At 44.8% G+C, this 17,059-nt stretch overlaps 1 protein-coding gene across 2 annotated transcripts in view; it reads right to left on the bottom strand.

The window, feature by feature from the left end:
• nhsl2 (NHS-like 2) overlaps positions 1 to 17,059 on the bottom strand; it is a 271,813-nt gene that overhangs the window by 35,648 nt on the left and 219,106 nt on the right. For both annotated transcript variants that reach the window (XM_067997035.1, XM_067997036.1), the window contains exon 2: positions 8,008 to 8,160. In XM_067997035.1, the coding sequence (XP_067853136.1) occupies positions 8,008 to 8,160 (153 nt within the window). The remainder of the gene's footprint in view (positions 1 to 8,007; positions 8,161 to 17,059) is intronic.

A 17,059-nucleotide genomic window follows, 5' to 3' on the forward strand; every position in this document is an offset into this window, starting at 1 on the left:
GACAGGCTGTCCGGCTGCCGGGCAGAAAACTAGCGACAGGAGGCTGCATTCGGGGATCCTTGGGGACGGTCACCGGCAATCGGGAGGGGAACGTGGGCTACAGATCAGGGCTTGGGGGGGGGGGTGCTGGTGGGTGATCGCAGCAGGGGCTAGAGAGAGGCCGCAATTGACAGAAGGGAAGCCGAAGAGGGGCCGGGGAAGCACTCCTGCTCCTCCTGGCCCACAATGAGTGCTATAAAAAGCACTTACCTTCTAGAGCAAGCAACTCCTGCCTCCATTTCGCTGCTGGGATTCCCGAGTCTTGGGAAACCCGGCCAGCAACTGTTAAATTTAAATCAGGCTGTGGGAACGGCAAGCTACCTGCCATGGTAAAGATAGCGGCGGGCACGCACGCATTGGGTTGGGGTCGCATTTCGCGTTTTTAAGCGTGTAACCCCGCACCCCTGACCTCCGCCAGCCTGTCATGGGGGGCGTTAATATCGAGGCCCTTGTCTTCATGTGTCATAGGTCTGTATTCAGAGCTGTTCTTGAGTGTCAGCTTTTTTGAAGCTGTTTGTCAGTTTACTAGGTTGACCTGTATGGACCTTGCTAATATTACTAACGCTCCCTTGCACTGTCAAGCTCACTAACTCCTCTCATCCAGCACTCTGTGATACCGTCTATATCCCTCCTGATCCTAATCCAGTTGCCTTGTGCTGTTGGGCATCTTTAACCCCTCCCAGTCAGCAAACTGTGCTACAGACTATATCCCTTATGATGTTAATCTAACTCTCTCACAACATTAGGTTCAGTAATTCTTTCCAGCCAGAAGCCTGTGTTGCTAACTGTATCTCCACAGATGTTAACCCAACTCTCTTATGCTGTCAAGGTTCAGTCTCTTCTCTCAGCCAGTTCCCCTACTAGCGACAGCACTCGCAGTTTAAATAAAAATATTATTTAAAAAGTTAGATGAGATAGGAAAGCAAAATACAAAAATGCTAACATTATTTCTTTGTAACTGTTTCAGTTTGAAAGAAATAAGAATAGGGGCAGAGCAGTGCATGGATATTGTAAATTGTGAAATGAAGCTTCCTACCTGTGACTGCCTCCTTCTCATCCATCCTGTGCTCCCTACTTGAGCCATGCTACCACTGGGAGGTACAATCCCCGCAGGAAGCTCTTGTGATCTACACAGCAGTTGATGTCACATTTCCTTAGTACCTGACATGTGCAGATCTTTATTCTTAGCCCAACTCTCCAAGAAATGGCCTTATGTTCCAGCTGATGTGTTGAGAGGGATATTGACCCTGCAATGCTGTTGCCTGCTTCTATGTGTTAACAGTTGGGAGCCTTTATATTGGGATGCTGATGCAATAACAACCGTTGTAATGCAGGCAATGCGGCAGTCAGTTTAAGCACAGCAAGGTCCCACAAGCAGCAATGAGATAATGACCAGATAATCTGTTTTAGCTATAATCAATGGACTCGCACTGTCTAAGCTCACACATGAAGAATGCACACTTGGGAGAAGTATCAGAGAATTGCTGGTGTTTGTGGAACCATAGACTTAGGGTAGTTCAGTGTCTTCAGGAGAGGAGGGGAGAAAATTGGATGTAAAAACCCCCTTGCAAAATTGCAAGCAGTGTAGGAAGTGTTAATACACGATCAGTTCAGTAAACATTGCGAGGGAGTAACCATATGACTGACATGTATCCTGAAAGAGGAAATGAAATGCTAAGCAACGCTTGCAGACTGAAAATGAGGTTTGAAATCATGATAGTTGAACAAGCAATAACACTCTTGTGCAATTCCACCCTTTCAGATATCGGCACACACAGCTTGGTATAGTTTCCTCCCCTTATCTCCGAGCGGCCTGACTCTTGCTGTGGTTCTGTTCAACAAGTCCCAATTGCCTTTTGACACCTCATCCAAGTGGTCATTCTTCATGTGTGAGACTTGACACTGAGGTCCTGATTTTAACTCCCCCCCACCCCCCGCCACCGTCTGGCGGAAACCAGCAGTTAAAACAAGGGCAACGATTTACCCCCTCTGATCCCGCTGCCTTCCTTCTGTGTCCCGATGTTAACCTTCCCTTTTGAGCAGACAAGTGGGATACCCTGGCAGGGTCTTGTTTAAATATGCAGATCAGGGCCTGATGACATAATGGGGACCCGATCTGCAATTTTAGTTCGGAGGCCTGAGCAGGTGAGCAGGACATACCTGGCGGGAGCTGGCTCGTGAGCCAAAAGATGCCCAGGCAGGTAAGTCTTTTCATTTTATTTTTAGGTGTCCTTGTGGGCCAGGAGGACCAGGAGTGCTTCACCTGGCCCCACAAAGAAGCCTTGGGCTTCTCTTGCCACGGGTTAGCCACCACCCCTCCAAACATGTCTAGAGTCGTTGTCCCCCCACCACTTATTTGACTTATTCCGTCCTGCCACTGAATTCCAGATAATGGATCTGGCTGGATTCGGGCAGGACTCGGGTAAACTTAATGGAAATGAGACCCTGCCTTTATGATCGGCCAGACCACCAAATCCCTGGACTCGCCTGGGTGTGCTGTCCACTTTGGAGCTCGCTCACACCATACCCACCCTCCCTTTAAAATCGAGGCCTGAGTATCAATAGGCCTACCAATGCATCAGGGATATCACAGACAAGATCCAAAGATCCATCCTGTCCAAACTGGACATCCAGTTTACAGGCATTTTCCAACAGATGTCAATGGATAATAATCAGACTGGGAATCCTGGTTGTTTTTTTGTCACCTCCCTAGCTATGGGATGCTGAGATCACCTTTACTTCTGCCCCATCTGAAATCAACTAATCTTTGCACAGACCATGGACTTTCCTGGGCTGCAGTCTTTGACAGGCTGGACCACACTATCCTCCTCCAACAGCTCTCCTCCATTATCCAGATCAGTGGGATTACGCTCACTTAGTTCCACTCTTACCTATCAATCTGTAGCCAGAGCATCTCCAACTCTGGAGACATCATCTGAAGACATGAGGTCAGCTTTCACTTGTACACTAACACCACACAAAGCTACCTCTCTCAATCCCTCCACTGCCTCTGTGATGTCAAACTGCTTGTCCGACATCCAGTCTTGGAGGAGCCACAACTTCCTTCAGTTAAACATCGGGGCGACTGAAGCCATCGTCTTTAGCTCCCACCTTGAACTTTGTATCCCTGCCGCTGATTCCTTCTCCCTCCCTGCTTACGGTCTCAGGTTGAACCAGAATGTTCGCAACCTTGGCATCTTGATCGATCTCGAACCCGAACTGAGCTTCTCACCCCATATCTTCTCCATCACAAAGACCGCCTACTTCCACTACTGTAATATGATCCACCTCTGCTCCTGCCTCAGCCCATCTGCTACTGAAACTCTCACCCATACCTTTGTCACCTCCAGACTTGACTACTCCAAAGTTCTCTTAGCCAGCCTCCCATAAGAACATAAGAAATAGGAGCAGGAGTAGGCCATACGGCCCCTCAAGCCTGCTCCGCTATTGAATCAGATCATGGCTGATCTTTGACCTCAACTCCACTTTCCCGCCTGATGCCCATATCCCTTGATTCCCCAAGAGTCCAAAAATCTATTCATCTTAGCCTTGAATATATTCAATGACTCAGCATCCCCTGAGGTAGAAAATTCCAAAGATTCACAACCCTCTGCGTGAAGAAATTCCTCCTCATCTCAGTCTTGAATGGCCAACCCCTTATCCTGTGACTATGCCCCCTAATTCTAGACTCTCTAGCTAGGGGAAAGAATCTCTCAGCATCTACCCTGTCAAGCACCCGAATAATCTTAAAAGTTTCAATGAGATGCTCCATCCTCCATGTTCCTTAAACTTTAGCTCATCCAAAACTCTGCTGCCCATATCTTCTCCCGCACCAAGTCCTGTTCACTCATCACTTCTGTCCTTGCTGACTTACATTGGCTCCCAGTTCCCCAAAGCTTTCAATTTGAAATTCTCACCCTTGTGTTTAAACTCCTTCATGACCTTGCCCCTTCCTATCTCTGTAACCTCCTCCAGCCCTACAATCTCCCAGAACCCCCCCCGTTCCTCCCTCCCATCGCTCTAACACTGGTGACAGTGCCTTCTCGGCCGCATGTTCTGGAATTCCCGTCCGAAGTCGTGAATGGTGGTGGACAATTAAACAACTAACGGGAGGAGGAGGCTCTGCAAACATCCCCATCCTCAATGATGGCGGAGTCCAGCACGTGAGTGCAAAAGACAAGGCTGAAGCATTTGCAACCATCTTCAGCCAGAAGTGCCGAGTGGATGATCCATCTCGGCCTCCTCCCGATATCCCCACCATGACAGAAGCCAGTCTTCAGCCAATTCGATTCACTCCATGTGATATCAAGAAACGGTTAAGTGCACTGGATACAGCAAAGGCTATGGGCCCCGACAACATCCTGGCTGTACTGCTGAAGTCTTGTGCTCCAGAACTAGCTGCGCCTCTAGCCAAGCTGTTCCAGTACAGCTACAACACTGGCATCTACCCGACAATATGGAAAATTGCCCAGGTATGTCCTGTCCACAAAAAGCAGGACAAATTCAATCCAGCCAATTACCGCCCCATCAGTCTACTCTCAATCATCAGCAAAGTGATGGAAGGTGTCGTCGACAGTGCTATCAAGCGGCACTTACTCACCAATAACCTGCTCATCGATGCTCAGTTTGGGTTCCGCCAGGACAACTCGGCTCCAGACCTGATTACAGCCTTGGTCCAAACATGGACAAAAGAGCTGAATTGCAGAGGTAAGGTGAGAGTGACTGCCCTTGACATCAAGGCAGCATTTGACCGAGTGTGGCACCAAGGAGCCCTAGTAAAATTGAAGTCAATGGGAATCAGGGGGAAAGGTCTCCGGTGGCAAGAATCATACCGAGCACAAAGGAAGATGATAGTGGTTGTTGGAGGCCAATCATCTCAGCCCCAGGACATTGCTGCAGGAGTTCCTCAGGACAGTGTCCTAGGCCCAACCATTTTCAGCTGCTTCATCAATGACCTTTCCTCCATCATAAGGTCAGAAATGGGGCTGTTCGCTAATGACTGTATAGTGTTCAGTTCCATTCGCAACCCCTCAAATAATGAAGCAGTCTGAGCCCGCGTGCAGCAAGACCTGGACAACATCCAGGCTTGGGCTCATAAGTGGCAAGTAACATTCGTGCCAGACAAGTGCCAGTCAATGACTATCTCCAACAAGAGAGAGTCTAACCACCTCCCCTTGACATTCAACGGCATTACCATCGCCGAATCCCCCACCATCAACATCCTGGGGGTCACCATTGACTAGAAACATAACTGGACCAGCCATATAAATACTGTGGCTACAAGAGCAGGTCAGAGGCTGGGTATTCTGCGGTGAGTGACTCACCTCCTGACTCCCCAAAGCCTTTCCACCATCTACAAGGCACAAGTCAGGAGTGTGATGGAATACTCTCCCCTTGCCTGGATGAGTGCAGCTCCAACAACACTCAAGAAGCTCAACACCATCCAGGACAAAGCAGCCCACTTGATTGGCACCCCATCCACCACCCTAAACATTCACTCCCTTCACCACCGGCGCACAGTGGCTGCAGTGTGTGCCATCCACAGGATACACTGCAGCAACTCGCCAAGGCTTCTTCGACAGCACCTCCCAAACACGCGACCTCTACCACCTGGAAGGACAAGGGCAGCAGGCGCATGGGAACAACACCACCTGCACGTTCCCCTCCAAGTCACACACCATCCTGACTTGGAAATATATCGCCGTTCCTTCATCGTCGCTGGGTCAAAATCCTGGAACTCCCTTCCTAACAGCACCGTGGGAGAACCTTCACCACACGGACTGCAGCGGTTCAAGAAGGCGGCTCACCACCACCTTCTCAAGGGCAATTAGGGATGGGCAGTAAGTGCTGGCCTCGCCAGCGACGCCCACATCCCATGAACGAATAAAAAAAACCTTCCACCTTTCCACCTCCCCCCCCTTCTTTAAGACTGACCCCCACCTTAATACCCACCACTTTGACCAGTTGTTCGTGTTGTTCCTGCTGCTGCTGCATGGCTTATTACCACATCATTTAGTGTATTCACTCACTCAGCCAGCAGGGGGAGCTCCTCAGGTCTGTACTTAAAAGCTATTTCTGCTTGACAGAACCACAAACATTGGAACACAAGAGCCACCAATGCTGAAATAGCTGCCAATCTAATAGTTTTTAATTCAATTGGTGTAGTAGTTACATATGTGAGGGTAGAAAAGACCGTCAGTGAAATTTTTTCTTGAATGCTCATCAGAGTCCTCTCTTCATGATTTTAACAGAGGCTTTAGTCTGTTTATTTTAAATGGGTTAATGCCTCTGTGTAAAGTGTTTTATGATAACATTGCTCACAGTTATTTGCTACTCAACTGTGTTGAAATGGCACTGTCTGGGTGTTTGCTTGTTGCACAATTGGTTACGGTGACATAATTCATGTCAAAATATCACAAAGAAAATGAGGTGAAACTATTCCTTTATTTCTCCTCTCCTCTCCATCCTCCTCACTCTTCCCCTCAACAGCTAGGACACTGCATCTTTTATTTCAATTTTCTCCCTGGCTCCTTAGCTCTGTGCACCACTCTCTGCTTTTATCTTGTTCTATACTCCGTTCTCCTGTTGGCCTGATTCACAGAGACCCAGTTTTTCGCAAACCAACAAATGTTTTTTTTTATTGCCTTCTCAAAATTGGCCCCTGAGAATCAGATGTGGGCCTGGCTAAGAAACCGGTAATGGTGAGCCAGGAAATTGATACTGAGCCAGTGCAGTGTGTTGATATGCTCATTTCATGATATTATTTTGGGTCACAATGGATCATGTTGATGCACTGAATTGGCTGCTGTGTTTAGCAGCCAAAGTAGTCACTGTTCTACAACAATAACAACAACTTGCATTCATATAGCACCTTTAACGTAGTAAAAATATCCCAAGGCGTTTCACAGGAGCATTATCAGTCAAAATTTGACACCAAGGCACTTAAAGAGATAATAGGACAGGTGACTAAAAGAGGTAGGTTTTATGGAGCAACTTAAAGGAGGAGAGGTCGAAAGATGGAGAGGTTTAGGGAGGGAATTCCAGGCAGCTGAAGGTACGGCTGCCAATGGTGGAGCGATTAAAATTGGGGTTGCGCAAGAGGCCGGAGGAGTGCAGAGATCTCGGAGGGTTGTAGGGCTGGAGGCGGTTACAGAGATAGGGAGGGGCGAGGCCATGGAAGGATTTGAACACAAGGATGAGAATTTTAAAATCGAGGTGTTGCCTGACTGGGAGCCAATGTAATTCAGCGAGCACAGGGGTGATGGGTGAACGGGACTTGGTGCGAGTTAGGATACGGGTAGTAGAGTTTTGGATGAGCTCAAGTTTACAAAGGGTTCTAGTAGCAGATCATGAGTCCCACAAAAAAAGAGTCTTTGCTGTCTCTGAAACAAGTTAGGCTGAGTCAATTATATTTACAAGTGCAACGGACTGTAGAAGAACCATCCATTACACATTATAATGTAAAAGCATCAGTGTCCACCATTAAAGCCTTGGCTACATCATAATTATCGGTGCGGTCTAATTTGGTACTCGGTCATGCAGACCAGAAGGTCCCAAGTTTGATATCTGGCTTCTACCAGGGCAGGAGTTGAAGGTGCTACAATTGGGTTCAAGACCCCTTAGTCAGAGAAAGGAAAATAAGCAATTGCTGGAAAACGTCTGGTCATTGTGTGAGGGCAAGATGAGCATGGCCACGATGACCTTCACTGTTAAATTCTCTGTTTAGGCTCAGCCATGAAAAGTGGCCACTTCGGTGAGGTACCAGAGGTTGCTAGCACATGCAAGAGTCAGCATCTTCAGGAGAGGAGGAGCCAACAATGGAAAACACAAAGATTTGGCTGCTGCTGACAATATAGAGCCACTCTCTCGCTTCTAATTAAAAATTACACAGCCTATCTGTATTTAAATTCTTAATCTGACTGTTTCAATCACAAGTCATGCTATTAAATTGCAGAAGTCTGTTCATACCTTGGAGCAGAGACTGGAGATTGAGCTGGGCCTCTTGATGCAATTCCTCCACACAGGGTGGTCTGGATGAGGAGCTGAACACATTTACATTTTGTTGCCATGACGATTTGAAGTGGGCAGTCCTCTTACTCTCCTGATCCAAGTTTGATCCAGCTGAAGCAAAAAATAAATATATATATATATATACCGATATAAAACCAAAAGTCATGACATAAAACAGGCTGTGGTGGAGTATTTAAGGAATGTGGCTGGAGTTCAAATACAGACTTTACTCACTCCACACTGCGACAGAGACATTCACTGCAAAGCTTCAATTAGTATGCCGACTTTGATTAGACTTTTGTATTGAAATATCTTTGATCCCTGATGTAGACAGTAATGTGAGTAACTATTGGTGCACTGTATAAATCAACAGGACAATTAAAGCACCAGGCTCTCATGTCAGGTTGCTCCACATGAACAGTCCATTGCTACTAAGGTACTGAGAGTCCGTCAGCAGAAGGCAATAGATGTCACCAAGCAATAAACTATCTACCTAATGCTCTTTGAAGGCCTGCAGACACTGCAAAGCGCCCCAACTGATCCATGTTTAGTCTGCAAAAAATGGAGACAGGCCTGCGCCTACATACCAAGCTACAAAACTAGCAAAAACGGACCATAGGCTTCAAAAATGTTGACGCAACCCCCAAAAATGCTGACAACTCAAAAACAGCCCTGAGTATAGGCATGCAAACAAGTAGTTATGTTGAAAGTGCTGCAGTACACAAGCTTGTCATAACCTAACCTGAAGCTATACCCAACACTCCATCACTTGCATTGCAGGGAAAGAAAATAAAAGTACACAAAAGTGCATTTTGCTGAGACCGTGGGTTTAGAAATTTCTGAAGGGAATACAAATACTGTCGCCACACGATTTATCTTCTAGGGGTGTTCGGAGGACATCTTCCTGCCTTCCCCATAAAACTTTCATTTCTTACATTTTATTTGCTACATTTTCTAATCTTTTGGCGTCCATGTTTCTGAATATGTTTTCCTGGCATGGAGCCTCAGCCACCAGCATCGGATATCAGGAAATCACAGGTGCACTACCATGGAAAATCATGGGCAATGCACCTGCAATTTCCTGATGTGCACTTCTGGCAGATGAGGCTCTGTGCTAGGAGCACGGATATGGAAATTGGCCCTGTAATACCAGCTTGGTTCATTTGGAATTACTCCCATCAGGTTAAAATTCAAGTCTCACTCCAGGATTTAAATACATTGACAGAAATGCTAACCTTTGAAAAAGTTGTTCAACTAATGTGCTGTTTGCCTGTTCAGATGGATGTTAAAAATCCCAAAGTACTATTTCAAGACGAGCAATATGTTCTCCTGATATTTTGGCCAATATTCCTCCCTTAACTAACACCACCATAAACAGATTAATTGGTCATATATACAGATTAATTGGTCATGTATATCCCGTAGATTTAAATCCTCATTTCAACCTACCTCTGCCATTTCCTGGTGTCTAACTCCATTACATCCTTGCATTACCGTATTTACACTTGCCTGTGGTATATTCCACTCTTTGATCAGTCTTGTCTGGGATTTAATTTCCAGCTCCCCCTTCCTCTCGCCTATCTAGTTTAAATGATCTCAATGTTATCTTAGTGTTGCTCACAAGTCTTGTTGTTCCTGCTTTGTTTAGGTGCAGCCCATCTCTCCTCAACCATTCCTTTTTGTCTTGTAAATATTCCCTGTTACTTGTCAAAGCAACATAATTATTTTCACATCAGATTGCCAATAAATTATTTGCATCCTCAATTTTCTTGCTGAACTCCCCTCCTTTACAAAACAACAGGAGGCTCGGTCTCCATGCCCTATCTTTAAACTTTGAGGCGATCCTCACATGCATGACTTTTAAGGACCCACTATTATTTCTCCCTATGTTGCTTACCCCTATGTGGACCACTACTAATAGGTCTCTTCCTGTCCCCTTCAGCAGCCCTCCTAAATCTTTCCTCAATGTGTATAGCTCTAGTTCCATGTAAACAACTCACCATCCTATAACGAAAGAAAAAAGAAAGACTTGCATTTATACAGCGCCTTTCACAACCTCAGGATGTCCCAAAGCGTTTTATAGCCAACTAAGTACTTTTGAAGTGTGGGCATTGTTGTAATGTAGGAAACATTGTCCTTACAACTCACATGTCTAGCCACCTCCCCACGCAGTCTCATACGACTACAAATCCTGCATCTTTGTCCCCGTTATCTTTTGGTTTCTTAACTACTTCTTCCTCTATGCCATGGTTTCTTTCTTCATTAGGGGACAGTGCCCGCTACTTGTAACCTCCTGAGTTGATCACAGGCTTTCTTACCCTTCCTGATTCTTTTTCCCGCCTTACTCCATCCAATATCCTTATTTCTCTCGGCACTCGTCACCTTTTCCAGGTGAATTTGTACCTGTTTGTACCAGTCCACACACATTGTCCCATTAATTCATCCTTCAGATCCAGTGCTATCTCATCCACTTCACAGATCTATTTCCTGGGGTAGAAATTTGTTATGGCCCATTTTTGGACGCATAACCAATGGCGCACAGATAGCGCATGCCCGAACTGGGAGGCCCAAGGCTTGCCCGAGGCCTCTGTCCTTAATTCACCAGAGGCAGCTTGCCCATTTCAAGGGGATTAATTTCGATCGCTTGCCTAAACGACAGTGGCCCTCAGATAAGTCCCAGGAGAAGGGGGAGGGACAATGGGAGGGGGGATAATCGTGAGCCGGTAGTTGCATTCAGGAATGCTGTGGAGCCGGGAGCAGCATCCTGCTCCTCCTGGCGCCACATCAAACTTAAATTTTTTTTTTAAACTTACTGTTTTGTTGGCGACCACTACTTAGTCACAGTAACCGCTGAAGAAGCCTGCTCTGCTCAGCGCCAACCAATTTAGGAGAAGGGTCCTAAAACAGGTGTTAGGCCCCTAATTATCATATGTAAGTGTCCTAACACCTATTTCAGGTGGCCAGGGATGCCTGAAAAATCGTCCGACGTCGGACATATTTCATGGCGTCCTTGTGGCACAAAAGACTGCACCATGAAATTGTTGCTTTTTGGCTCTGTTCTGTGTCCAATTTCTCTCCCACTATCCACTATCCAGTATCATCCACTCATTCTCAGTAATTCTCTTGCATTTATTTGCTCCTTGGTTCCTGTATCATCCTCTCTGAGTTAAAGCATAACCTTTTCCTTTAACTTTTTGATAAACAGCAAGTTTTGTATCTTTTCCCCATTTACAATATCTGGCTCTCTAATATGTAAACATCCCACAACAAATACATCTTATGACCTACATGCCACTTACAGACTATGCCCTACAGATGATTAAAAGTTTCTAAGGTTGCCTGTATTTTTGATCATAAAAGCCCCTCCTTTCGACAAAAGAAAGTTAGAGTTCACACCTATGGAGTTTTATTCTGTTGTTTATCTCACCTGGCCTCATCTACAAAATCTCCTTCTCGAGGTCCATTATTAATTTGTTAGTTGTACTTCCCTTTTTCTTTTCTTTCTGTCAATCCTGGTCCCTTTTAACTTTTCTTCCCCCAGATATCTCCCTTTAGGTTTTCTTTTGTCAGGAATGCGCCTGTAAATTTTACTGGTCTCCTTTTAATTTATCTTGTCTCTGCCACTGCCTCACACCACTTGCCCAAAGTTCTTAAGAGAGAAGCAGTCCCAGTTTTAAATTCAGCGCTTTTTAAAAAATTCTTCTGCCAAGGTAAAGGCCGAGGAGCTGCCATTTTCCCAGGCTGGTTCACAGTGTGAGCTGTGACTCCTTTGGGGCCGTTAGTCTGATAGTGGGCTCCCACTGCGCTGAAGTGCCTGAGAAAATAATAGTAGGATATAAATACTAAAGATACCTGTGTGTGTAACGCACACACAAATTAAATTGTGTGTGTTGCTCAGACAGATTCTGACTGAGCTGTCATTTGTTTCCTTTTTACCTCAATGGATTCTTTTCTTTTAGCTCGTCCAATTGTCTTTATTTTTTATTTCAAAAAAAGTTGGCAAATAAACAGGTGACAAAGCTCAAATAACAGATGAGACACCAGATTAAGTAGATAGTATTTAGTATCACTGTCTCATAAAATGTAGGAGCTCCAAACCGAACCATTTCATGTGGCCCTCACAAGGCAAACTCCATCTCTGATCCCCTCACGTTCACTCCTTCCTATAAATCGAACTTATCTCACACATATGATTCTTCTATGATTCTATGATATACGTTTTATACACATCTGTCCATTTTCACAATCACTCCTTTTATATGCATCCAAGCACTTTCCTCCCTGCGCTCGCCTTCTTGTTGCTGGAAGAGATATGTAGCTCAGGAAGACGAAAGAGCAGAAAAGCAGTGTGGTGGGGTTAAATCAGAGACCAAAACACAACCACAAAATTGGAACCATGTGGAAAGATGATTTGACTCACTGAGCAGGAATAGCTCACCTCTCTGTCATGTCTCTGGCACTGCAGTGATTCCATGTAATTTAATATCCTGCCTTCTTTCACAGTCATGATGACAAACAGGAGCACGCCTGAGTAATAAACGATTCCTTCACAAAATCTACAACCAAACCCTTCCAGCCAGAGATCAGGTGAATCGTTGGTGGAATTAGAGATCAGTAAGTTATTTTAAACTTTGTAACTCATCACATCTTGACCATTCCAGGGTGATGCTTAGCTCTACAGAGAGACCAAGCTCAATTTAAAATCCAAAGACACTCCAATCAGTTTATCACCCAAACTTTAGGCCAGTTCAGATACTTTAGATTCCTGTTGGTCTGTTCCTAATTCCATACAAAGCTGTTTTGCTATTTTGCTATCTGATTCTCCACTAGCACTGAGTGATGGCTGATAGCTTCTATCTGTTGTTGGAGCCACAGTCTTACATAGAATTACACAGAAATTACAACATGGAAACAGGCCATTCAGCTCAACCATTCGCTGTTGGTATTTATCCTTTTTGCTGATGTTTTAAACAGTTCAGGACAGCATGTAAATAACTGGAAGACCTGATTTTGCAGTCCAGAATAAGTCTACGCTTAAATGCCTAGCTGCTCGCGCAAAGTTAGCCAACTGAGCAATTAGCTGACTGGCTTCAATTCTGTGGGATCAACTCATCATTGTGCAGGCAGATACCTGAATGGGTGAACTATAAAATGACCCTACCTGAAGATTAAAGGGATGCAGCCACTTAAAGGTAAGTGGCCACACAAGGGGGAAGGAAATTCTTACTGGCTTTAGAAAGGCTCAAAATGCATTCCAACCTTTCACAAGACTGGAGAGGGAGAGGGAGAGGGGGAAGAACTGCCAAGTGAAAGCAAGTGCAATATGGAGGCACAAAACTAATCTGTGGGCACGTGGCAAAGTGGAGATGCTTCTGCATGAGTGTGCCACGGGAGGGTTGTCCTGCTTGGCACTCCAGAACACTCTCCCAGAGTCCACCGCACCTGGAAAGAGATGGCGGCCAGGCTTAACAACAATTGACCAATTGTTTTCATTGCCTTTGACTGAGATTGCAAATGAGGTGTTGATTCGAGCTAAATTCTGGGCAATTTTGTGCAATGAATTCATGCATGTTAGAAACTAGATTTAGACCACCACAAACCCACTCTATCTATCTCGCAGCTGGCAGAGAGAGCAGACTTTCAGCCTGTCAGTCTTAGATTTGACCCCAGAGCCCACAGGTGAACATAAATGTACCACTATGCACCCGATCTCCTATTTTTTTTCATTTCAAAGGAGTGAGGAATACAATCCACCCCACAAACCTGGGGCAGTGTGTGTTACGGTGAAAAATATTCAGTGACATAACTATTACAAGTGGGGAGCCTCAGCCACCATCCACACATATCTGGAAACTGGGGCAGGACCACCCATGATCTTTCGATTCATTTTAAGTACCTGCCAGCAGCATAAACACAAAAAATGATTCCCTGCGTCTACAACAGGATCGACTGTGTTTCCAAGCCTCATTGACCCAGTACTGAAATGTATTAGATACCTACTCTCCAGAAAATCAGGTATGAGGATTAGTACATGTCCAAGACATTCAAGGTGTTAATCTAAGATTTGATCCCAAAGCCCAGAGGTGAAGGTAAATCCACGGTTAAATGAATGGATGGAGAATTGGGTGGGACCCAGCACAAACCCCTGAAGTAACCCACTCAAAACCTCCCCCCACTTTGGCCATGCTCCCCTTACAACTATCTTCTTCAGTCCTCCCCATCAGAATTTCTCACATGTTCTACACCCTGGCAATTCTTTACACCCAAGCACTAAAGAGGAAAATTAGCCCCATTCACTTTTGTTCCCATTATATGAAAAGTAAGACAAAATGGGGGAGGTTTGGGGAGGAATATCACCTCCTATTGCTGATATTAATAAATGACTTATATTTGCAGTCTCAGTCCAAGTTGCATGTGGCACCAGTCTCAGTTTGCATGTGGCACCAAGCTGGATAGAACATAGAGAAAGTGGCTAAGATCTTACAAAGAGAGTTTGACTGGCTTGGCACTTGGACAGATCAATGGCAAATCAAGCTCAATATGGACAAATGCAAGGTAATGAATATTGGAAGCAAAAATAGACACATGGGAGGTGAAATTGCTCTTAGGCAGTAGTGCAAAACAGGCGATAGCGAACTGGCCGCCCATTTTGCACACTGCCTGATTTTCTTTTCCATTGACTTCAATATTATGCTCAAAACCAATTTCACCCCTATGCACTCCATGGGTATGGTAAAACTTGCCAGGAGGAAAACTTTAAAGTGACCATGGATGTTGATTTACTTATCACTTACCATGTCCAAACAGAATGGAGTGGTAATAAACAAAGCAAACAGGATGCAGGGTCATGTTGCCAAATTATTTGAATTATTTCCTTTAATTACCAGTAGGACATATGGAGATAACTTTCGGGTTTTGAGATCAAATTTAGGACAGACACCAGGAAGCACTTCTTCACACAGAAAGAAGTTGCATTTATATGGCACCTTCTGACATCCTGAACTGTTTCACATGCAATTAATTACTTGTGATGTTTAGTCACTCTATGTGAGAAAATGCAGAAGCTAATTTGCACACAATATCACACAAACAGCAAACAAATTGACTGACCAGTTATTTTGTTTTTTTTGGTGGTATTGGTTGATGGAGGAATGTTGCCCAATAAAACTTGTGCTTGTTTTCAAAAAGTGCCATGGGATCCTTTACAACCACCTGAGCAGGACCTCATTTGTACATCTCATCTGAAAGGTGGCACCTCAGACAGTACTCCCTTATCACTACACTGAAGTGTCAGCCTAAATTGTGGGCTTAAGTCCTAGGGTGGGTCTTGAACCCACAACCATCTGACTCAGCAGTGACAGTGTTATCAGCTGAGCCAAGTTGACAGAGATGATGATCAACAGCCAGAACAGGGTACCAGGACGGGAGGTGAAAACCAATACGATGAAATAATTTTAAGAAACAGCTAGGTGCTATAATAAGAAGGCGGTCGGGTTAATATTCTGGAAGGATGAGATCAAATGGGCCAAAGAAGCTTCTTTATCCAAATCAATCTTGTGAAGTGATATTAATATGTGTAAAGAGTAAAATGTCACATGCCTCCTTTGTGATTCTAGGAGGAGTGAAAATTTAAAGGGGTATCCCCGCTACACTGGGAAACACTGGGTAGTTAAAATCCCTGGAATAACCAGGAACAGTACTCCCCAAAATTTCTCATGCCGCATGAGGGTTAAACTCACTCTACAGCAGCCATTTTATACAGGACTGCGCAATTTCAACAGTGTAATTTTTAAAAAAAGTTTAAGCAAATCATTTAAAAAAATAAACTTAACAAGTTAAAAAGTCATCCAACATTGCAAAAAGGTTGCAGATACCTCACTTTATATACCTCACAAAACACTCTGCTTTAAGTGACACAATAGAGTAAACAAAGCAAAATAGAATACAAACACTAAAGGAACGCCATACAGGGAACGCCTGCTGAGCCATGACTAATCAGCCAGCACGTTTACCCACTAACCTTCACAGTGATCCAATTCAGCAACCCCTTTCCTCCCGCTCACACCTAAATTATTTGTCGCACAATGTGTCAATGCAGGTTATCAGCAAACGGCAGAGCAAGATGCCCCAGCCCTCAGCTGGCACAGAATACTCTTCTCTGAGAATGTTTGGTTCATGTGCAGTGAGTTGTCCGTTGGATAGGCAAGTCGTTTAGTTCCTCAAACATCTGGCGTTTCCTGGAGCTTTTTTATTAAATAGAAAATGTATAGAGATGTTACCCCACCCCTCTAACAAAAGAGGATCTAACCACTTTATCTTACTTTCAGAAGGGAAGGGTGTGTCTCCAAGTGTCAGTGTTGTAAATACCTCAGTCACTGCTAGTGCTCCCCCTTCTCCATCCAACTACTAAATAAAGCTGCCCTGATAAAGAGTTCAAGCTCTGGTCAGTACATATCAGGGGTCTGCCCCCTCCAACTAAAAATAGTCCTATGTGACTTATAAATAATGCTGTTACGTTACTGTTCAATGATTTATGAGTGTTGGAGGAGTGAGAAAAGCTGTGAAGTTGAGATAGTCTTTATTCTCCTTGACATCAATATCACAATCAGGTAATTCCTGCCACTTAACCCTCTGCTCTGGCTGTTACAAAACTTTCCCTGAGTTAATGACCTTCTGGTGCTGGATGTCTCACCCCCACTCCCCCAATCCTGTCTATGTTTACATACTTTCACACACTAAAGCACAGAAGCAATGGGGTCGATTTTAACTCCCAACGAGCTTTGGACAGGTGGGAGGTAGGATGAGTACAAAGTGCGCTCATAGGCCCAGATTACAGACCTGGGGTATTTTAACACCTGGGCCTCATCTGCACATGGCGGGGGGGAAGGGCTGGCATTTTGTGTGGATGGGGGGTTTTGAATTTTATTGGTATGTGGTGCAGTATGGGCATACTTGCTTCTTTTTGCCCCTGATGTCTTGTAAATTTTGTGTATGGTGGTTTAATTTTTAT

The sequence above is a fragment of the Heptranchias perlo genome, chromosome 15, assembly GCF_035084215.1.
Source record: "Heptranchias perlo isolate sHepPer1 chromosome 15, sHepPer1.hap1, whole genome shotgun sequence".
Classification (NCBI taxonomy): domain Eukaryota; kingdom Metazoa; phylum Chordata; class Chondrichthyes; order Hexanchiformes; family Hexanchidae; genus Heptranchias; species Heptranchias perlo.